Below are 24,020 nucleotides of genomic sequence, written 5' to 3'. Positions count from 1 at the left end.
CAAAATGTCTAGCGGCACAAGGGGAGGGAGGGTTAAGGTTGGTGGTGGACAGGGGCCACTTTAGGATTCACTCTTGCAGAAAGGTGCAACATATCCCTCTAAAGGTTTAAGCCCACACTCTCACCTGTGATAATCATTAGTAACAAGGCTAAGGACAGGATGCTGACTCAGTGAGCCCAGAGCACATTGTTGAAAGAGAGTAGGGGTTAAGAATGGCAGTGTTAGAACACTTGCAATAAGTGTGTATGGAATGCAAATCAGTTTTAAAACGAGTCTTTTTGAGACCTTTTGAGTTGGGCCTCTGGTGGAAGTCAGAAGGTAAAGCATGGGATGGAAGACAAGCTGTGACCTGAGAAAACTTCAAAAGCTTCATGTCAAAGCTTTAGACAGTTCCTGGTCGGTCATTACTCTCACCTTTTTATTTTTTAAGTGGGCACACAGCTAGAGGTAGTCACAAATATTTGCCCCTCTCTACGGGTTCCAGCGGTAGAGTTGGACATTAGCCTAAGCCAAAGTGGGAAATTTGGAGGAAGGTAAAACAATGAAAAGGGGGGAAAGAAAACACAAAAAAACAAAAAACAACGTAGTTGGGAGAGTCAACACCTGAGGAGAGGAACCTGCAGCCGGCCACTCCCAGGCTGTAGGGTAAACTAGTTTAGCAGGATTTAGCCCTTAAGGAACGACAGTGGCTGAGAAGAGCGGGGGAGGGAAAACACTAGGGTTCCTCTAAAGAATAGGGAGGCGCGGGGCGGGCCGGACTGCAAAGGGAGTGACCATACAAGCCCCGACTATTGGCGAGTTGCCCGGCTTTGGATCCCCAGCGCCCGTGCTCGCTTCGGCAGCACATACACTAACATTGGATCCCCAGCGCCCAGACCTGGACGAGGTTCATTAGAATATTAACTGGCTCCGCCCCGAAGCCTTCACTCTGCCCTCTGACCCCGGGGCCCTGCCTGAGGAGGTTCCCGGGGTCGAAGGCCAGAGCAAACTCGGATCAGTCCTCACTACGCCGCCCGAATCCTCGCGGCCGCCCCAGGGGCAGGGCCAGCCAGGGCTGCCCGCCCAACCCGGCCCACCGCCTCCTCGGTCGTGGAAATCGCCAGCAGCCCTGAGGCTTTGGGGACAGGTGACCGACCGGCAGCACACTCTGCCTTGCACGCCCCTCTCGCGGATCTCTGTCCCGAGGGTTGAGCTGGGTAGCCGAGGGCAATTGACACGCGATTTCGACCGCCCCACTTCCTAAGAGAGGGTCAGTTGGGGGGTCTTCCATTCACCCCTGACAATATTGGTGCGCCCCAGTATGTTCCCAGAGTTTGCGCGCCCCATTCCCCAAGCCGCTCTGGGACCTCGGTGCAGGCTAAGGCTTGAATATTCTGAGTTTTCGGCCCCACTTTCCGGGTACAGGTGGGTCTTGCCCCCTTTTCCCTGGAAGGTCCTGGATGACGGAGAGGGGCCGTGCCTCGGAACTTCTCTCGGCAACCAGAGGACTGCTTTACACGGAGCAGGCACCCAGTATTGGTATCCGTGGCAGTAACAGAGCCTACGGCTTTTATTTATTGAAGTCTTTAGCTTCTTCTACCTTCTGCCTCTTCCACCTCCTTCCACGAAATGGTGTACTCTCCCTTTAAGACTAAAATGGTGGCTGGCTATGATCGGGACTCCACTTCCGGTGGGGAGGGGGGCGGGACCCCAGCCCGCTCACGCCGGAAGTGGTTTGCGTTTTCAAGATGGCGACTCCCTATGTAACTGACGAGACCGGCGGTGAGTGCGGGAGGCGCGGAGCCGCTTCTCCCCGGGCTCTCGGGGCAGGGGTTCGGACTTGGAAAGGGGTCTGTGCCCCGCCCATCCCGGGGCCCCTCCTTTTGCCCCGCCCTCCGGACCGCCTTCCCCATTCATTCTCTCCTATGGGGTGTCACCTGCGCCCCCTTCTGGTCTCGTGTTTGGGGGTCTCTGCTTCCGGTCACCCAAACCCTGGGGTCCTTCAGTGGAAGTCCCTGCTCCAGAACCCTCACGGGCCCTTAGTTTTTCTCCAGTAGCTGGCGATCCCATATCTCTTGGTTTCTCCAGTCTTGGGAGCTCCTACACGCTCAGTTCCCTCCAATTCTAGCTTTTCCTCCTCTGTTCCCCTCCCCCATCTATCTGCTGTACCTGCCTCCTGCCCTACCCCAGCTTCGTTTTGATTCTCTTTCTCGAAGTTGTGTCTGTTAAAGATCTCTTTACTGCTATATAATATTTTTAACATTCTCTTCCTCGTCTTCAATTTTGGGTCACTGAGGTTCAGAGGTGTGAAGGGAAGAAGAACCTAATATAACTTTCAGCTTGAGTTTTCTTCCTGATGGCATCACTCTTCTGTATTTTCTCTGGTGGTGATAGTGATAAAAGTTGAGGGATCTGAGTAGGAAGAAGGCAAACAGGAGGTGTCTAGTGTGGCCTCTCAAGCCCTCTGACAAATTCATAGAATCCATTGTTACTTCTGGTTAGAGAAGAATTTCTGGCCTGGCTGATTGAGGTGCTGAAGTGTCCGTTGTGTATGGAGGTTTATGTGTTGAAAACTGAAATCAATGTTTTCATTCTGGTTTTGTCCCATCCTAATTTCCTCATCTTTAGAAAAATGTGCATAGGAATATCTACGTAGTGACGATCAAATAAGATAGCATATGTAAAAGCAATTTATAAAATCTACAAGGCAAGGTGTTAACTGTTTTTTGTAGCCTTCACTTGTGTATGTGCATCTTCTGTAGAACTGACTCTGTGTATGCTGTGTTTTAAAATGTGCCCTTTATGCTTCTTGATTTGCTACCTTGCATGTTCCTTACATCTCAGCCCACCTCTCCTATGGTATTTTAGGACAAGCCAGGTCTCTGCTGTTTCTCCCCAGCCTCACATTTCAAAGTGGTACACAGAACCTCTCTTCTCCAGTTCTCTACTCAGTGGGTCCTTCATCTACTGACTCCTTTTAATGTGTGCTTTGAAAATATTACTCATTGTCCAGTACACTTTTCTTTATTTTTAACTATTTTCTTTTTAAGATTTTTAAAAAATTTATTTATTTGTCAGAGAAAGAGATAGAGAGAGAGAGAGAGAGAGCACAAGCAGGCAGAGTGGCAGGCAGAGGCAGAGAGAGAAGCAGGCTCTCTGTTCCCATGTGGGACTCCATCCTAGGACCCTGGGATCATGACCTGAGCCGAAGGCAGCGACTTAACCGACTGAGCCACCCAGACGTCCAACTATTTTCTTTTTAAACTGATTTCATGAAAATCCAGGTACCACGTTTCACCCTACCCTCCTACTAAGAGGTATCTTCTATTCTCTGTGGCTATGTAGAAGAAGGAATCACACTGCTTTTTTGCTTTCTCTTACTATTTCTAGATCATTAACCTACCATGGTCTCTCTAATCTTTATGGAAGGTATCACCATGCAATTATAGCATTTTCTCTAAAACCTCAGGGCCATCATTTATTGCCCACAAGGGCCCAGGACTATTGCATCACACTTTTTCCTCCAGTGTTTCTTGCTCTTATTCTGTGTCTCCAGCATCTTTGGAATACTCTAATCTTATAGTTCCTCAGCACAAGATGGTTGATTGTCATTTGTATTTTTTTTTTTTTTCCTTAAGTAGGCCTTGCTCAGTGTGGAGCTTAACTTGAAGCTTGGATTCACAATCCTGAGATCAAGACCTGAGCTGACATCAAAAGTCGGTCTCTTAACCAACTAAACCACCCAGGCACCCCTTATTTGTATTTTTATTTATTTATTTTTTTAAAAGATTTTATTTATTCATTCGACAGAGAGATCACAAATAGGCAGAGAGGCAGGTAGAGAGAGAGGAAGGGAAGCAGGCTCCCTGTTGAGCAGAGAGCCCGATGCGGGACTCGATCCCAGGACTCTGAGATCATGACCTGAGCCGAAGGCAGAGGCTTTAACCCACTGAGCCACTCAGGCGCCCCCCTTCTTTGTATTTTTAAAGTAGCTGCACATCAGGGGCGACCGGCTGGCTCAGTCTGTTAGGGGTCCCACTCTTGGTTTCAACTCAGGTGGTGGTCTCAATGTCTGTGAGATCCAGCCTGGCATCAGGCTTTGGGCTCAGCACAGTCTGCTTGTTGCTCTCCCGCTGCTCCTCCCAGTGCTTGCTTGCTCTCTCTCTCTCTCAAATAAATGAATAAATTCTTAAAACAAAAAAGTAGCTGCACAGCAGAATCACTGTAATCGGGACCTCCTCTGTGACACTGCTTACCCTTTAGGTGCTCTCCATCACTTACTTTAGCCTTCGTACCAGTTACTTTTTCACATCCTATTTCACATACCTGTTTCTGGTATCCAGAGAATCTGCTTTTTGCCCTTCTTCGGTTCTTGACCTTTCCCATTTCATTACATCTACCAGTACCTTCATGACTACCTTTGATGCTGCTCTGCTAGACCTTGGTGACTAGCCACTTTGATACTATCTTCATTGCTTTTCTTCATTTATTTTGATCTATACTTAGCAAGCACTTTTGTTATCTTGCATCATACCCATCATCTATTTTCTTGGCTTCTAATGTCTAGGCCATAGCACATGGCTAGAGAAAAAGCACAAAACTAGCACATTCAGTATAATAAAACTTAGTGTTAATTTCTGCCAAGATCCTGGCTTCTCTGCAGTTCTTTTTCCTTTGCTTACATTCCGTCATGGCTTTTTTCCCCCACCATGGCTTCACTGCCCGCCCCCCCCCGCCAACTTTCTGTTTCATTGAAAAGTCAAGGCTTATCATTTCTTTCCTGTTCACAGCCTGATTTCTTGAGTAACAGGTCTCCACATACTGTTTTCATTTCCTTACTGCTTATTTGTCCCTTAATTCTTTAGTTTTGTTTCTAGTGCCACCCTCTTTTCCTGGTCGCCTATTCTCTTTTCTAATTGATGGGCGAATAACTTTCATTCTTAAATACACTGTCATACCTTAAAGTCAGTCTGCCCAAAATCATTGTATTTTTTTCCTTCCTTATTTCTGTTAATGACACTTAGCCAAACCAAGATCAGCTTTTTGCACCATCACCCTTTTCAATTTAATTTAATTTAATTATTTTTTAAAGATTTTATTTATTTATTTGACAGACAGAGATCACAAGTAGGCAGAGAGGCAGGCAGAGAAAGAGAGGGGGAAGCAGGCTCTCCACTGAGCAGAGAGCCCGACGCGGGGCTCAATCCCAGGACCCTGAGATCATGACCTGAGCCGAAGGCAAAGGCTTAAACCACTGAGCCACCCAGGTGCCCCGACCCTTTTTAATTTTAAATAGACTTTACTTTTTAGAACAGTATTAGATTTATAGAAAACTTGGGAAGATGGTACAATTCCAATATATGTTACACTCAGTTTCTCCTATTATTAACATCTTACATTAGTACGGTGCCATTATTACAATTAACGAACTGATACTGATACTTTTTTTTTTAAGATTTTATTTATTTGTCAGAGAAAGGAAGAGAGCACAAGCAGAGGGAGTGGCAGGCAGAGAGAGAAGCAGGTTCCCTGCTGAGCAAGGAGCCTGATGGGTTCTATCCCAGAACCCTAGGGTCATGACCCGAGCCAAAGACAGCTGCTTAACCGACTGAGCTACCCAGGTGCCCCTGATCCATTATTATTAATTATAGTCTGTACATTATTCAGAGTTCCTTAGTTTTCACCTAACTTTCTTTTCTGTTCCAGGTTCCCATCCCAGATACCACATTGCTTTTAGTTTTCACGTCTCCTTAAGCTCCTTTTGGCTGTGAACAGTTTCTCAGACTATTCCTTGTTTTTGATGACCTTGATAGTTTTGAGGAATACTAGTCAAGTATTTTATAGGATGCCTCTCTTTTGGAATTTGTCTGATGTTTTTCTCATGATTAGACTGGGGTTACGTGTTTTTGGTGTATAACCTCAGAGGAAAAGTGACATTTTCATCATATCAGGGGTACCTATCATAACGATTTTTTTTTAAAGATTTTATTTCTTTATTTGACAGACAGAGATTACAAATAGAGAGGCAGACAAAGAGAGGAAGGGAAGCAGGCTCCCCGCTGAGCAGAGAGCCCGATGTGGGGCTCTATCCCAGGACCCTGGGATCACGACCCGAGCCGAAGGCAGAGGCTTTAACCCACTGAGCCACCCAGGCGCTCCATAACGATTTTTTTACTGTTGATACTGACCATGATCACTTGGCTGAAGTAGTGTTGTAAGGTTTCTCCACAGTAAAGTTACCCTTATTTCCCTTATCTTTTTCATACTGCACTTGAGATAGAAGTCTCTATTCATGGCCCATAAAGAGGGAAGTTACACTTCCTTCCTTAAGGATGGAGTATTTATACATGTTATTTGGAATTTTTCTGCAGATTTATCTCTTCTCCATTTATTTATTCAATCATTTATTTATAGCAGTATGGACTTTAGGCTATAATCTACTATTTATTTTATTGCTCAAATGTTCCAGCTTTGGACATTGGAAAATTTTAGTTGGCCCTATGTCCCTTTGACTTACCCCCAACAGTGTAGGTTTTTGTTTTTGTTTTTTTAGCTCTTCCTTACTTTCTGGCGCTAGAAGATGCTCCAGGCTCGTCTTTTTATTTCCTGTCCCAGTCCTAGAATCAGCCTTTCTCCAAGGAGCCCCTATTCCTTTCACTAGAGAATAGTATCAAGAAACCAAGATCAGAGCACTAGGTATTTTATTTGTTGCATCATCTTTTATTCCTCTCTTTCCCCATCCCCTGCCATACACTAGTTGTCAAAATGTCATTCTTCTGTTCCTACTGCTGATATCCTTATCCCATCTTCAATACTTGTCAGGTACATGGCCTTGGGAATTTTAAACCTTAGGAATCTAAGTTTTAGTCTTCTCATCAATGAAATTGGTATATGTGCTGCCAAAGCAAGCACTCATCAATGAAATTGGAATAATAACTCCTACCACATAGTATTATTGTGAGAATTAAAATTTAAATGAAAGGATGTACATTTCTGGCACATACAAAGTGCCCAGCAAATGGTTCTGTAAGTATTACTGTTCGTAAGGATTATTGTATGGATCAGAAGAGATTATATATGCAAAGTATCAAGCATAGTACTTGAGTCCTTCTTCATCCTTGATAAAATTCTATTTTCCTTTATCCTGAAAATATTGCTGTGACCTCCTAAATAGTTGTGCTATCTCCAGTCTCTCTCTCTCTGTTCCAGTTCATATGACACACTGTTGCCAGAATACTGTTCCTTAAGTACAGATTTATTTATGTAATTTTTGTTCAATATAAATCATTCACCCAGAGTCTTCTGTTTAATTTGGGACATATCCTTCTGATCTTTATTTTTTCTGTGCATTTAAAAAAAAAAGATTTTATTTATTTATTTGACAGAGAGAGACACAGCAAGAGAAGGATTTTGACAAGCCGGGGGTAGTGGGAGAAGGAGAAGCAGGCTTCCTGCCAAGTAGGGAGCCTGATAGGGGGCTCAATCCCAGTATGCTGGGATCATGACCTGAGCCGAAGGCAGAGGCTTAACCCACTGAGCCGCCCAGGTGCCCATCTGTGCATTCTTTTAAAAAGATTTTATTTATTCACTTGACAGGATCACAAGTAGGCAGAGAGGCAGAGAGAGAAAGGAGGAAGCGGGCTCCCTGCTGAGCAGAGAGCCCAATGTGGTAATGCGGTCTTGATCCCAGGACCCTGAGATTATGACCTGAGACAAAGGCAGAGACAACCCACTGAGCCACCCAGGCGCCCCTTTTCTGTGCATTTTTAAAACATTTTAAAATTTTTTTTTTCTATTTTTTAAAAGATTTTATTTATTTTATTTGACACAGAGAGAGAGAGAGATCACAAGTAGGCAGAGAGGCAGGCAGAGAGAGGAGGAAGCAGGCTCCCTGCTGAGCAGAGAGCCCAATGCGGGGCTCAATCCCAGGACCCTGAGACCATGACCTGAGCTGAAGGCAGAGGCTTAACCCACTGAGCCAACCCGGCGCTCCTTTAAACATTTTTTAATTAGATGGTATATATAATTATATTTTGCCTTTTTATTTAACCTTATGCTATAAATATTTTTCCTTGCTATTAGAAATTCTTTGAAAACTATAGTTTTTTAAAATATTGGCAGAGTGTTTTATTGCTTAGGCATGCGCTTTCTCTTATGTTTCTTCTGTTATTGAACTTGTATTTTATTTATTTATTTATTTTTAAAGATTTTATTTATTTGTCAGAGAAAGAGAGAAAACATGAGTGGGGGAAGAGCAGAGGGAGAAGCAGGCTCTGTGCTGAGCAAAGAGCCTGATGTGGGACTGGATCCCAGGGCTCTGACCTGAGCCAAAGGCAGACATTTAACTGACTGAGCCACCCAGTCATCCCTGTTACTGAACTTTTAGATTGTTTCCAGTATTTTTGTTAGAAGAATTCTGTGAATACTTTTGTGCATAATTTTTTGCCTGCATTTGGGGTTATTTTCTTAGGATTGAGTTCCCAGAAATAGAATTACTGGGTTATAGGGAATAAGCATTTATTGATTTAATTCATATTGATTATAGGAACCTTGGAAAATGTTTTTGTAAGCAGTATAAAAATACAAGTCACACGCATATTTGGTAATTCTAGAACCCAAAGATAACTATAATTACAATTCCTTTTAGTTTTTCTGTGTACATATGTAGCTTATCTATATTTTATATAATTGGGATCAAAGCAAATAGCTATATTTCCCAAAATATGATCCTCGGAATGCTTAGTAGTCCTATAAGATATGCTACAAAATAAGTAAAAACAAAATAAATAGCAAATAAATAAATAAGGTTCCTGTGGTCAGATAAATCTGGGAAAACTGTAAATCACACTCCCATTGTGAGTAGTCACGTGAATAAGAACACATTAAGTCTTGCCGATAAAATAAAATTGCTTTCCTGTGTTTAACCCATAATTGGCCAAACTTATTTAATGATTTTGGGGGGTAACTTTTATTATTATCATATGGAAATAGTATTTTATATAACAAAAGCTTTGGGAAATGCTCGGAAACTATAGGATTACCTTTATTGTCTTGCTGTGTTAGCCAGATTGCTTTCTAAAGGGTTTTACCACCCAGTATATGACTATGCTGATTTAATGACATCTTTGACCACACTGGTGTTCTTATCTTCAAAAATTCTACTACTCTGACAAATGGAAATTTTATTTTATTGTTTTATAATTTTTTTTTATTATTAGTGAGGTTGAACATTTTTGTATCTTTTTCATTTATAACACAATATGCAGAAGTAGTATAAAATGTACAGCTTTTGGAGCATAGCCTGGGTTTGAATTCTGTAGCTTACTGACCATAACTTTGGGCAAGCTATTAAATTTCTCATTGTTTGGTAGCTGCTATTTTCTTTTTGGAGTTGATCGTGAAATTTACATATATACCATTTGCTCTTAGATATGCTCTTTAATATGAGTGCCAGCCACTTTTCAGTATAGTATCACCACATACTAGGTCTCTGCCTATAATTCCCAGTGAAACTGGGCTATGTGGTGTAAGACAGGTGGAATAGCATTGTGCCTTTGTGATCTTGGACCCATCTTTAACCTCTTAAGGACTCTTAATCTTAGCTGTAGATGATAATATCTACCCAATGTCTGGATTCAATAGAGTAATATATGTAAAGTTTCTGATGCAATGGAGCCACTTATTAATCAATGCTCTTTCCTAACTGTTCTTAGCATACTGTGAGTTTTCCACTGCTATGATTTTGCTTGTTGTTACTCCTCTTAGGCCCTTTCCCTTCCTTTCTCTGCCCACAGAAATATCAGCCACAGTTTGTTATTGTACTACTGTTACTACCTAGTATTTAAGGTTGGGTCCCTGAGATTCTCCTGATTTTTTGTCACCTTCCCCCATCAAACAGAGTGTGATTATTTAGTCTCTTGAAATCTGGTACCAGTATGTATCAGTGTCTCTTAAGATACCTAAGACGTTTATATTTTTGTTTTAGTCCTTGCCTAACTTGTCCACCCTCTTCCTTAGACTGTAAATTGCTTGATTTTTTAAAAAAGATTTTATTTATTCATTTGACAGAGGGAGAGCACAAGCGGGGCGGGGGCTGTGCAGCAGGCAGAGGGAGAAGGAGAAGCAGGCTCCCTGCTGAGCAAAGAGCCTGACGTGGGGCTCAATCCCAAACCCTGGGATCATGACCTGACCCAAAGGCAACCGCTTAACCGACTGAACCACGCAGTTGCCCAAATTGCTTTAAAGTAGGGACCATTTTACTCCCTCTTGATAATCCCTGTAGCACTTACTAGGATACTTTTCTCATAGGAAGCTTTCAATAAGTGTTTATCCTTTTAATTAATTTGTAGTCTGGTTTCTGACTACTCTGCTTTTCTGAAGCTGTATTCTTAAAGATAACTAGAAATTTCCAAATTGCCAATTTTTTTTTCTTCTCCGTTTTCCTTTTCCTTAATCTCTGTGCATTATTTAATACCCTTAATCAGCTGCCCTTAAAACTCTTTTGGTCTCCATGGCATAACACCGTCCTGGTTCTGCTCTCCTACAGTTGTTTTCTGTGACTGCTGACACCTTTTCTTTCTTGAGGAAGATAATCATGACCGTTTTTCCAAGGTCATTTCTCCATATTGGATCTTCTCTTTCTGTATTTTCCCCAGGTTTTAGAAACTGTATAATTATAATTCTTGGCCCTAAGATCATCCCCAGGCTCAGATTTGTCATACAGATCTCCTTTATTGAAACAGGTCACAGGGATTGAACAGTCGCTTCAGCCTAACCCCTTAGAGTTCTCTCAGGCCTTGTTTTCTGTCTTGTCTCTTCACTGTGTTCCTGCCACCCCCCAAAATAAGGCTCTTTTACAGTTTAAGGCAACAGATTAAGGATTACAAAACAGCAGATGTGAGAGAATAGCTGAATTTACCATGTTCTTGTGGTAGCAATCTCTAATCTGTGTTTCTGACATTCTCAAGGGCGCTACCTGACAATCCTGGTATCCTGCCCTTGGTTTTGAGTTCTAGGGTAGGTATCTCCAAACCACTCCCTTCATTTTCACTTTACCTCTGAATGAAAGGACATGAAGGACAGAGAATGGAACCAAGAGGATAATGGGCTATCAGCATCTCAGGGCTTCCAGTTAGGATGGCCATTCAAGAAGCTTCTGCCATGTCTCTTCTCACATTCCACTGTTACTTGTCTTAAGCCTTGAACTATAATCTTTGTGCAGTTATCTTAAATACATGTTTCGAGTATTGTCCTTTCCTCCTTAATTTCACGTAAAACACTGCCTGTCTAGAATTGAATTAGTTATTTTCACAAAGTTATCATCTTCTCTAGACTTTCTTTGTGTTTTGTTGTTGTTGTTGTTGTTGTTGTTGTTTTTAATAAACATATATTTTTATCCCCAGGGGTACAGGTCTGTGAATCACCAGGTTTACACACTTCACAGCACTCACCAAAGCACATACCCTCCCCAATGTCCATAATCCCACCCCCTTCTCCCAACCTCCTTCCCCCCAGCAACCCTCAGTTTGTTTCGTGAGATTAAGAGTCACTTATGGTTTGTCTCCCTCCCAATTCCATCTTGTTTCATTGAATCTTCTTCTACCCACTTAAGCCCCCATGTTGCATCACCACTTCCTCATATCAGGGAGATCATATGATAGTTGTCTTTCTCTGCTTGACTTATTTCGCTAAGCATGATAAGCTCTAGTTCCATCCATGTTGTCGCATGTTGTTTGTTTTAATTCCAGTATAATTTACAGTGTTGTATTAGTTTCAGGTATTGGATCGGTGATTTTTATCCTCTAAATTTTGCACATTCACAAGTGATACTGTAATTAGTTTATTTGTGGTCTTTTTTATTACCTTTCTTCCTTGCTAGAATGCATGGTACAAAAAGACAGGACCCTTGCGTGCTTTGTTCATTGTTGTATCCCTAACTGCTGTTACAGTGCCTGGCACAACACCCAGTGCTCAATAAACATTTAAAATCCATGTGTGAATAAATATTATTACCATTTGCCCAATTTACCCACAGGTATGTTGTAAAAAATAAGAGAATACATGTGAAAAGCACCAGATTAAACCCATTATAGCAGTTTCAATTACCTCGTCTCTCTAATTCAAATCTTGGCAGTCTTTTGGCCCTATTGACTTCTTCATAATGAATTTCTCTTTCATTTTCCTTTCAATACCCATAGAGATGATCTAAATCAGTTTTTCTCTGTGGTGACTATTATTTTCATTTGTTCTACTTTTAGTTTCTATTATACATTTTGATGTTAATCCTTAAGCACTGCTTTGAGCAGATCCTGTGTACTCTGCTTTTGGCCTTCAGTGTTCTCCCACAGTCTGAAGCTTAACTCCAAACTCAAGAGAGATTGGATACCTTCCATATTCTGACTAATTTACTTCTAGTCTCTTTTCTCATTACATATGCTTTTTGCCCAAATTATACTAGGTTCATGTTCTCTAGTATGATGCTTAAATTATTTTTTTAAAAGAGTTTTTTTTTTTTTTTTAAAGATTTTATTTTTAGGGGCGCCTGGGTGGCTCAGTGGGTTAAGCCGCTGCCTTCGGCTCAGGTCATGATCTCGGGGTCCTGGGATCGAGTCCCGCATCGGGTTCTCTGCTCCGCGGGGAGCCTGCTTCCTCCTCTCTCTCTCTCTGCCTGCCTCTCTGCCTACTTGTGATCTCTCTGTGTCAAATGAATAAATAAAAATCTTTAAAAGAGTTTTTTTTTTTTTTTTAAAGATTTTATTTTTAGGGGCGCCTGGGTGGCTCAGTGGGTTAAGCCGCTGCCTTCGGCTCAGGTCATGATCTCGGGGTCCTGGGATCGAGTCCCGCATTGGGCTCTCTGCTCCGCGGGGAGCCTGCTTCCTCCTCTCTCTCTCTCTGCCTGCCTCTCTGCCTACTTGTGATCTCTCTGTGTCAAATGAATAAATAAAAATCTTTAAAAGAGTTTTTTTTTTTTTTTTAAAGATTTTATTTTTAGGGGCGCCTGGGTGGCTCATTGGGTTAAGCCGCTGCCTTCGGCTCAGGTCATGATCTCGGGGTCCTGGGATCGAGTCCCGCATTGGGCTCTCTGCTCAGCGGGGAGCCTGCTTCCCTCTCTCTCTGCCTGCCTCTCTGACTACTTGTGATTTCTCTCTGTCAAATAAATAAATAAAATCTTTAAAAAAAAAAAAAAAGATTTTATTTTTAAGTAATCTTTGTACCCAATGTTGGGCTTGAACTTGCAACCCCAAGATCAAGAATCACATGGTCTACCAACTGAGCCAGGCAGGCGCCCATCTTTATTTATTAATCCGAAATAATTACAGCCTTCTATAGACTAGTCCCTTTGCCTCAGAGATCAAAGACAAAGTCTCTGCTCTCAGGAAAGAATGCAATTATGTTAAACATTAGAGCATGATAAAGGCCAAAACAGGTGCTGTGCACCAAGGTGTTACATAAAGGGCTACTTTTAACCTGGCTTGGGGTGGGAATGTCAGGGAAGACTTCACTGAGGAGTTTATACTTGAACTTGACCTTTAAAGACCAGTAGGAATTAACTAAGATAAGAATCAAGGAAAATCTATTCCACGCCAAAGGAAGCAAAAGCAAAAATGCATAGACATCAGAGACACAGGTCTGGTAAGATTTGTGGATAAATATTCAGTGGCTGGAACAGAGTGTAAGTGACTAAGTGGTGAGAGAGGAGACTAGCAAGGCCTTTTTTGTAGTCCCATCCTCCATGTAAATACCCTGAAGGCAATAGGAATCCAGAATTTTAAGCAGAGTCCTGACTAGTTTGATTTGTCCCTTTGCCTAGTCCCGCATGCCTAAAATACTTCTCTTTCTCGTAACCACATTCCCCATTCCCTGTCTCAGTCCTCTCATCTTCCAAAGATTACAACAGGTCTGTGTCCTCCACAGAATCTTTTTAAATCACCAGGGGTCAAAAGTAATTTCACTCTCTGTTGTGTACCTGTTCTCCAAACCATTTGTTTGAAACCCAAAATTAGATTTTTTTTTTAAGATTTTATTTATTTATTTGACAGACAGAGATCACAAGTAGGCAGAGAGGCAGGCAGAGAGAGAGGAGGAAGCAGGCTCCCCGCTGAGCAGAGAGCCCGCTGAGCAGAGAGCCCGATGCGGGGCTCGATCCCAGGACCCTGAGATCATGACCTGAGCCAAAGGCAGCGACTTAACCCACTGAGCCACCCAGGTGCCCCTAAAATTAGATTTTTAAAAAAAGATTTTATTTGGGGGGTCTCCTGGGTGAGTCAGTTGTTTAAGCATCTGCCTTAGGCTCAGGCCATCTTCTCAGGGTCCTGGGATGAAGATGCCCCCCTCCCCCCAACCCTGGTCAGGCACCTGCTCAGCAGGGCGTCTATTTCTCCCTCTCCCCTCCCTCATCCCCTGCTCTTGCGTGGTCTTTGTCTCTCTCAAATCTAAAAAAAAAAAAAAAAAAAAAAAAAAAAAGTGAATATAAAGTTTAGAAAAAAAAATTTTTAATTATTTCCACACCCAACATGGGGCTTGAACTCACAATCCCAAGATCAAAAGTTGTACGCTTTTGATCTGATCATGACCTGAGCCAAAGGCAGAGGCTTAACGACTGAGCCACTCAGGTACCCCAAAATGAGAGACTTTTAAAACCTACAGTATGGGCACCTGAGTGGCTCAGTTGGTTAAGCGACTGCCTTCAGCTCAGGTCATGATCCCAGAGTCCTGGGATCCAGTCTCACATTGGGCTCCCTGCTCAGCCATGAATCTGCTTCTCCCTCAGACCCTTTCCCCACTCATGCCTCTCTCTCTCTTTCTCAAGTAAATAAATAAATCTTAAAAAAAAAATAAAACCTACAATATAACAATATTAATGGGCATTCTTAGAAAGAAAGATTATGGGATGCCTGGGTGACTCAGTAGGTTAACTGTCCACCTTCAGATAAGGTCATGATCCCAGAATCCTGGGAGGAGTACTACATTGGGCTCCTTGCTCCCAGGAGCCTGCTTCCTCCTCTGCCTGTCTCTCTCTCTCTCTCTCTCTGACAAATAAATAACATCTTTAAAAATAAAAGATTATTTATAATCTAATCACCCGACAACTTTTCATATTGCACATTCTTTTCTAAACTTAAAAATATACAAAACATATTTAATAATTGAAATCATGGTATATTTATATAGTTTCATTGTGTTTCATATTATGTCACCTTATGTGATTTAAAATTTTATTATCGTTTGTTAAAATTATGTCATGTCTCTTTAAAGTTTATTTATTTATTTTTAAGTAATCTGTACACCCAATATGGGACTTGAACTTGCCACCCCGAGATTAAGAGTCACACACTTCTGGGACGCCTGAGTGGCTCAGTGGGTTAAAGCCGCTGCCTTCGGCTCAGGTCATGATCCCAGGTCCTGGGATCCAGCCCCGCATCTGGCTCTGCTCAGCGGGGAGCCTGCTTCCTCCTCTCTCTCTGCCTGCCTCTCTGCTTACTTGTGATCTCTGTCAAATAAATAAATAAAATCTTCAAAAAAAAAAAAAAAAAGAGTCACACACTTCTGACTGAGCCAACCAGGTGCCCCTATTATCATTTTTATTGGATATATTCTACACTGTTCCTGTATGCCTGGACTTGAAGTTTGTTTTTAATTTTTAGTTCTTTATAGATAATGCCATAATTTACCCATGATTACCTCTCCCTTTCTTCTTTTTCTGTTTTTGTTTTTTACTGTTGGAAGTATTTCCTTATGCTGTATTCTCAAGGTTGGAATTATTAAATGTGTTGAATTATTTTTTACTTTAGCCAATTACCCCTCCCCCATCAGTGACTTCCCAGGTGTTGTGGATTCTTTGCTAATAAGATTTGTCTGGCGGTCTCTTCCTTTCCCTTCTCACTGTTTCAGCCAATTCTGTCTCTCATGCCAGGGTTATCGCACCCTTTTCCCCCCTAACTGGTTTCCCGAGTCTCCAGGGTTTTCCCTTGCCAATTCACCTTTTCATCCTGCCGGATTACTTGCCCTAAAACACTGCTTTGGATAAAAGAGTCACTCATTGGACAAATGTTTATTGAATGCATGCCATGTACCAGATATTAAACTCCTTAGCTGGTGTTTCAATGTCTGAGCATCCCCTGCTCATTAGCTTTACACCAGCCCTCTGACTCAGCCACCATATCCTGAACACGCCATCTCCGTTCCCACGTGTGCATTTGTTTTAGGATGAGCTTCTATTTTGAATCCATTCTGCCTCGTTTACTTATGTGAGTTTGTCTCTTTCTTTAAAGCCCAGCTCCAGTCATCCTCCCTCCATGAAGCCTCAGCTTTTTCATTCTTCAGTTTATACTCTTATCTTCAAACTGTTGCATTTAAGCAGGAAATATCCTCAGTGCCTTTCTTTTACTCACCAGATAACCTTTAAATTCCTTGATGTTGTGTTGAAGGCTTTCCAAGATCTGGCCCCATTTTTTTCTTATTCCCTAACATGAACTACCTGATTCACCCGGACTCCTCTTTGTGTTTTCTAAATACTCCACGTCCCTTTCCACATCCATGACTTTCTTTGCTTGCTTGTTCTTTGTCCTGTCTCTTCTACCTGTCAGATCTTACCCATTTTCTTTAACAATTTTTTTTTTAGTTTTAATTAATTGATACTTGCATTTTGAACAAAAAGCCAATTCATGGAACAATATATAATCCATATGTAAAGACCTAGACTTGACTTTTTAAAAAAAGATTTTATTATTTGATAGAGGGGGAGCACAAGCAGGGGAGCAGCAAGCAAAGGGAGGGAGAGAAACAGGCTTCCCACTGAGCAGAAAGCCTGATATGGGGCTCGGGCTCAATCCTAGGACACTAGGATTATAACCTAGCCAGAGGCAGATGCTTAACCTACTGAACCGCCCAAGCACCTCTAGGCTTGACTTTTTACTTTTCTTTTACAAATCTTTCTTTTTACAAAAGTAATACTTAAAAAGAAAAAAAAAAAAAGTAATGCATGGGGCGCCAGGCTGGTTTAATTGATGGAGCATGTGATTTCTTCTCAGGGTTGTGAGTTCAAGCCCCATGTAGGATGTGGAGCCTACTTAAAAAACAAAACAAAAAAACACAACACAACACATAATATATATGTATATATAAGATTTCTAAAAACATACTAATGGTATAAATAAAGATATCTATGAGGACAGAAAGTATATATATTAATGGTTAATGGTTTCTATTACCTCTTCTTCCAGGTTGCCCCTCTTAAGATAACCAGCATTAAAGGCTTGGTATCTTTGGTATGTGTCCTTCCACACCTTTCTCCTTGCCCCTGTGTGTAAAGTGAATGGACTGTTAAGTGCTGCTCCGTGCCCCAACAAGATTGGGAGTGTACCTTACATCAGCAGTTCTCAACAGTGTTGTCCAGGACCCTTGGGGGTTCCCTAAGACAGTTTCAAGAGGTCTGCAAGCATAACTATTTTTATCATATACTAAGATGTTAGTTGTCCTTTTTTTTTTTTTTTTTTGCTGGGTTGACATTTGCTCTGAGGGTGCAAAAGCAAAGGTGGATAAAACTGCTGGTCCCTTGGCACTAATCAAGGTGGGTACACCAACTCCCACTCACTGTGCTCTTCTTCACTGCTGCATGCTTGCAGTAAATAATGCCAGTTTCACTTAAGAATAGCCTTGATTATACACTAAGATTTACAAATTTTGTTAAACCCTGACCCTTGATTACACATCTTTTTACTTTTTTCCAGCTTTATTGAAATATATTTGACATAGAACATTGTGTAGGTTTAAGGTATGCAGTGTGATGATATGATATATGTATAGTGAAATGTTTACCATAATAAGATTAGTTAACACATCCTTCACAAAATTACCATTTTGTTGTTGTTAAGGTCTACTCTCATAGCAACTATGAAGTATACCGTATGGTTCTCTGTTAAGGATGGTTACCATGCTTGGATTCCCCAGAACTTACTCGTTTTATAACTGGAAGTTCCTCATCTTTTTAATGTTCTCTGTGGACTAAATGGGAAGGAAGGATGAAACACTTGGCTGCATACTGAAGTAAGGTGGAGTGTTAAGGAAAAGCACTGGCACAGTTGTCCATAAGTTGCAAGCTAAACAGGCTTGCGGAACACTATTTTTACATAAAAAAAAACACTGAAAACTCATAATTGAGAACTGGGTATCTGCTAGGTATTTTCCTGAAGGGAAGGAAGTGAGCTTATCATTTCAAGGAAAACAACTGACACTGTTTGTTGCCAGTGGTAAAATTCAAGCCTTCAAGTAAAAATAAGAATTCTGGAAAACTTGTATTTGCTGCTGTGAACTTGAGAGCTTCCCAGTGAAGATTTTTCTGATCAGATTAATGAATATATTTTTTTAAAGATTTATTTATTTATTTTAAAGAGAGAGAGAGAGACCATGACCAGGAGGGGCAGAGGAAGAGACAACCTCAAGTAGACCCAAGCTGAGCTTTGAGCCTGATGTAGGGTCTCAATCTCTTGACCCCCAGACTGCCACCTGAGCCAAAACCAAGGGTTGGATGCTTAACTGACTATGCCACTCAGGCACCCTATTTGTTTTGTTTTAAGATATATTTATTTATTTGGAGGGGAGCAGAGGGAGAGAATCTCAAGCAGACTCCCTGCAGAGCATGGAGCCTGACACATGGCTCCATCCCATGGCCCTGAGAGCATGACTTGAACCAAACCCAAGAGTTGGACACTTGACCAACTGAGCCACCCAGGCACTGCTGTTTTTTGTTTTTTAATATTGCATAGTAAAATGGATAATATTACAAAATAAGAGTGAAAGGGATTCTGAAAGAAAAAACTTTGAGAATAATTACTCTCTACACATTGCCTTGCAATTTGCTTTTTCACTTAGTATATCATAAGCACCATTCAAGCCAGAGTGAGCGCATTTATATCTGACACTCTTTCTCATAACAGCATGGTGTTCCATCGTGTGGATGGTCTGCATGTATTCAGGCAGTCATCTGTTGATGGCCAGACAAGCTGCTTTTGGTTTTTCCTATTTTAAGTTACGCAGCAACAAAGATCCTTTACATATGTCCTATGTACTGGTGCTTTTACATGTGAAGTACGGATCCTTAAAAGTTGACCTGTTTTTCATGACCCATTTTTTTTTTTTTTAAGATTTTATCTATTTATTTGACAGACAGAGATCACAAGTAGGCAGAGAGGCAGGGAGAGGGAGAGGGAGAAGCAGGCTCCTTGCCGAGCGGAGAGCCCGATGCGGGGCTCAATTCCAGGACCCTGAGATCATGACCTGAGCTGAAGGCTGAGGCTTTGACCCACTGAGCCACTCAGGTGCTCCTTCATGACCCATTTTAATTAAACTTACCCTCTCTATATCTCCAGTCATTTCTGCTTCCTGTAGTCCTTGTTTTTGCCCCCTTTTGGCTTTTTACTCAGTTATTGGATGCCCCCATGCTATTGTCTTGTGTTTGTTTTTTTTTCTTTTTTAAACTCTTCTTCTCTGCCTGTCCTATTTTGCCAGCCAAATTAAAAATAGAATATAGGAACTCCTGGGGCACCTGGGTGGCCCAGGTAAAAATGGAAACTCCTGTGGCACCTGAGTGGCTCAGTCGGTTAAGTGTTCAACTGTTGGTTTTGGCTCAGGTCATGATCTCAGGGTAGTGAGACCGAACCCCACATAGGGCTCTGCACCCAGCACAGAGTCTGCTTAAAGATTCTCTCTGTCCTTCCCCTCACAAGCATGCTCTCTTCACTCTCTGAAGTGAATGAATAAAATCCTTTAAAAAAAAAAAAAAACTCTGGGGCACCTGGGTGGCTCAGTGGGTTAAGCCGCTGCCTTCGGCTCAGGTCATGATCTCAGGGTCCTGGGATCGAGTCCCGCATCGGGCTCTCTGCTCAGCGGGGAGCCTGCTTCCCTCTCTCACTCTCTGCCTGCCTCTGCCTACTTGTGATCTCTCTCTGTCAAATAAATAAATAAAATCTTAAAAAAAAAACCAAACAAACTCCTGGGTACAGGGCTGGTGTATGATACTGTGTTTGGTTACTCAGTGAATAATGATGAGATGGGCAATTGAAGGTTGATGAGAGAAAAGGACGCCTTCATGGTTGCATTTAGTGGCTGGATGGGGGCTGAGGAAGGCTGTGTGCATTCATGGATTCTTTCAGATTCGGAAATATTTGAAAATTAGGAAGAATAACTGTCTAATTTAATTCTCTCATTGCAGGCAAATACATCGCTTCAACACAACGACCTGACGGGACCTGGCGCAAGCAACGGAGGGTGAAAGAAGGCTATGTGCCCCAGGAGGAGGTCCCAGTGTGCGTGGTTAGGCGTGAGGAGGGGGTACTTAATGGGGTCCCTACAGAAAAGAAGAATCTCCTGATCCCAGGACCCTAGGAAATGGAAGGAGGGAGCAACTATCTGAGAAAGAAGAAGAGAGGGGGCTGGGATTCAGGAATGAGCGAGGGGGTTTAAAGTGCCTAGTCCTGTTCCTATGGCTTCTGTTCTTTGGAACCTCCAAACAACATTCAGGCAGAGAGAACTTTGAGACCTGGAGACCTTCCCACAGCCTGCAGAACAGGGGGAAATTGGAAAGGGACCACAGGAGAGGAAGGAAGCCAGAAAGTGAAATGGATGAAGTGATTAGAAGGTTTAAGAAAAGGGCTCCAGAAGTAAGTGTTTCTTTGAAACTGTTGACCTCTCTTCCCTGCAGGTATGAGAACAAGTATGTGAAGTTTTTCAAGAGTAAACCAGAACTGCCTCCAGGTCTGAGCCCCGAGGCCACTGCTCCTGTCACCCCATCCAGGCCTGAAGGAGGGGAACCAGGCCTCTCCAAGACAGCCAAACGCAACCTGAAGCGGAAGGAGAAGCGGCGGCAGCAGCAGGAGAAGGGGGAGGCAGAGGCCTTGAGCCGGACTCTCGATAAGGTGTCTTTGGGAGAGACTGCCCAAGTCCCCACTGCTCCCCAGGGCTCCCGGGCAGCCCCTACAGCTGCCTCTGACCAGCCTGACTCAGCTGTCACCACTGAGAAGGCCAAGAAGATAAAGAACCTAAAGAAGAAGCTTCGGCAGGTGGAAGAGCTGCAGCAGCGGATCCAGGCTGGGGAGATCAGCCAGCCCAGCAAAGAGCAGCTGGAGAAGCTAGCGAGGAGGAGGGCGCTAGAGGAGGAGCTCGAGGACTTGGAGCTGGGCCTGTGAGGCCTTTGGGGAGTAGGGAATGGACTGCAGAACAAACCATGGGGCTCTCTGGGGTCCTGAGGAATGTGGGCAGCAGCAGTCAGGAGGGGGACCCCCCATACTGACTCAGTTCCACCTCTCATGGTCCAACTCCGTCCTCCAGAGCCTAGCCTCGCCGTCATTCCTTCCCTCTTCTTCCCAACTCCTATTTTTTGGACTTTTCTCCCTCCCATTCCCAGTGTTGAAAATCTCAGTGACTACCCCAGGTACCTTTGCTGCTGATTTGGGTGTCTTGTTGAAAAGAGAATTGGGTGGGTGGGACTCTTGGAGAACTGAGGTCGAGGGTAGGGGGAGTACACCCAAGTCTTGGAGTCTTGGTTCCTGTTCACAGTGTTTATGGGTTATTTCTCCCTCCATTCCTCACCTCCGTTTTTTTTTTTTTTTTTTTTTTTTTTTTTAAGAACAGAATAAACTCAAGTAGACAACGTATCTGACTTTGTCCCTCTCTTTTCAGCATCTAGGCTTCTAGTAGGTGTTTTATCTCCCTCAGTTTGGTACTGGAAAACAAGTGTTGGGAGTACTATTCCTTTTAATTTTTAATTTTTTTTTGAAAGCTTATTTATTTGCGAGAGAGACACATAGAGAGCACAAGCATGAGCAGGGAGAGGAGCAGAGGGAGAGGGAGAAGCAGAAACAGACTCCCCACTGATTAGGGAGCCTGACATGGGGCTTGATCCTGGGACTCCAGGATCATGATCTGATTCAAAGGCAGACGCTCAACCAACTGAGCCATCCAGGCACCTCTATTTCTTTAAATTTTTAAAAATTATGAGTGTGTGACTAAATTAGCAACACTGATTTCTGTATTGTTTGCTCAGACTTGAGTGAATAGTAATTAGGTCATAATAAAATGAAACTTAGAACAAATTTAATACCACATGTTAATTTCCATGTGTCATTATTCTCCTGCTGCAGAGCAATGGGACATTTGTACCTCCCTTATTGTTTCTTTCTGAAGCTCTTTTGAGATTTTGCCTTCTCAGATGCCACCTCAAGATGGTATTGTGGGACAAACTAACACAAGAAGCATTTACAGCCAAAAAGAGCTATCACTTAGTTTTTGCATATGTGATTCACCCCTCCCCCCAATTTACCACAGTCTTTCTTTCTATCCAGCTGCTAGTGTATAGAGACCAACAGAGGGGAAGTCCACTGTAATGAACCGTCCCCATTGTTCCAAGTTCTTAGTCTGACTCATACGGTCCCACACAATCTGGCCTCATTTTTTGCCATTCCTCAACTCTGGCCAAACTGCTCCAACTATCCTGACTACTTCCTATTCATTGAATGAGCCCTATTCTCTCTGACCCTCAGTCATTTGCCCTTATGGGTCCATCTGCCTATAATACTCTTCCTGACCCCTTCTGCCTAGTCAAATCTTTCTTAGCCTTTGGATCTCAATGTCATCCTCTCTAGGAAGACTTCCATTACACTCAAATATTAATTTAGGTGCCTCTCTAAACTTGCTTCCTTAATAGGTTTGTAATGGTATTTATTACATTACGTTATCCTGCTCACTTGTTAGCCCTCTTCCTCTTCATCAGCTCATTTCACTCCTTGAGCTCTGGGACTGTTTGTCATTGCATCCCAGTCCCCCAAACAGTAAATTCTCAAATAATTGCTTGAATGAATAAGGCCACAGGCCATGTGTAGAAATAGAAGACAAGAGATAATTTGTGCCTCGAACAGCTGAGCTCAGTTAATGAGGACTTGCCTGGGCACCTCAGTGTGAGATTAAAAGCCTGAGTTCCCTTATGCTGGACCCCTGCACAACTGTAAAGATTTTATAAATACAACTTAATTGGCTTATATATAGATGTTTGATGTTTTATAAGTTCAGCTGCTTTAGGGGAGTCTGTACCTTAAAAACTGTTATTAAGGAGAGATTGTTTTGCAAAAGGATTTGCCACAGTAAAGCTTTAAATTTCCTGAATCCTAAGTAGTTTGATTCAAGTTCATTTTGGTATTTGTTGGGCCCTGTTAGTCATTATGCCAGTCCAGAGGGATGCAATTATGAATACATTGTAGAGCCGTCATTTAAGGAAACTATTAAGTTGTATAATTCACTAGTTAAGTACTAGGCAGATTTAATTAAGTGCTAGGCAGCACTGGTTTTGAGGGAGAACTAAGAAACCATTTCTTCTGGTTGGGGGAATGGAAAGACTTAATTGTGGTGTTGGATTTTGAAGATTATGACTCACATCTCAAGACAGGCAGATGGGGAGAGCAAGTATGGCAGCACGAAAGGGATATGGTGAATTTGCTTTCAATTCTATAGGGACACCTTTCCTTACCAAAAAATTAGTGTTAATATAGGATAAAAATTGGCAAATAAACTAGTGTTTTTCAAAATGTGGGTCATGAAACTGGAAAGTGGTGGCTAGTAGTGTGTTTTGTTTCTCAAGTTTTGTTATTGTTGTTTTAACATTTATTTACTTATTTTAGGGGTGCCTAGGTGGCTCAGTCAGTTAAGTGTCCAACTCTTAGTTTCAGTTCAGGTCATGATCTCAGCGTTGTGAGATGGAATCCTGTGTTGGGCTCCACGTTCAGCACGGAGTCAGCTTGAGATTCTCTCCCTCTGACCCTCCCCCTGCTCACGTGCTCTTTCTCTTTCTCAAAATAAATAAAGTCTTTTAAAAAATAAGTTTATTTATTTTAGAGAGAGAGTCTGAAGTGGACTCTGAGCTAAGTGCAGAAAGAGAGGCAGGGCTCAATTTTACGACCCTGTGATCACAGCCTGAGCCAAAACCAAGAGTTGGACACAACTGACTGCATCACTGAGGTGCCCCAAGATCTTGTTTTTAAGTAATCTTTATGTAT

General features: G+C 42.4%; 1 protein-coding gene across 1 annotated transcript; it reads left to right on the top strand.

Moving 5' to 3' along the window:
* The first annotated feature begins 1,284 nt into the window (after nucleotides 1–1,284).
* On the top strand, nucleotides 1,285–21,600 carry PYM1 (PYM homolog 1, exon junction complex associated factor). The gene is made up of 3 exons (XM_032348564.1): nucleotides 1,285–1,761; nucleotides 20,189–20,282; nucleotides 20,678–21,600. Exons 1-3 carry the CDS (start codon nucleotides 1,728–1,730, stop codon nucleotides 21,159–21,161), a joined length of 612 nt encoding a protein of 203 aa, XP_032204455.1. The 5' UTR covers nucleotides 1,285–1,727; the 3' UTR covers nucleotides 21,162–21,600.
* Nucleotides 21,601–24,020: the final 2,420 nt, after the last annotated feature.

The sequence above is a fragment of the Mustela erminea genome, chromosome 6 (assembly GCF_009829155.1).
Source record: "Mustela erminea isolate mMusErm1 chromosome 6, mMusErm1.Pri, whole genome shotgun sequence".
Lineage (NCBI taxonomy): Eukaryota > Metazoa > Chordata > Mammalia > Carnivora > Mustelidae > Mustela > Mustela erminea.
The sequence above is the reverse complement of the archived record's forward strand: the minus strand, read 5'-3'. Positions and strand labels throughout refer to the sequence as shown.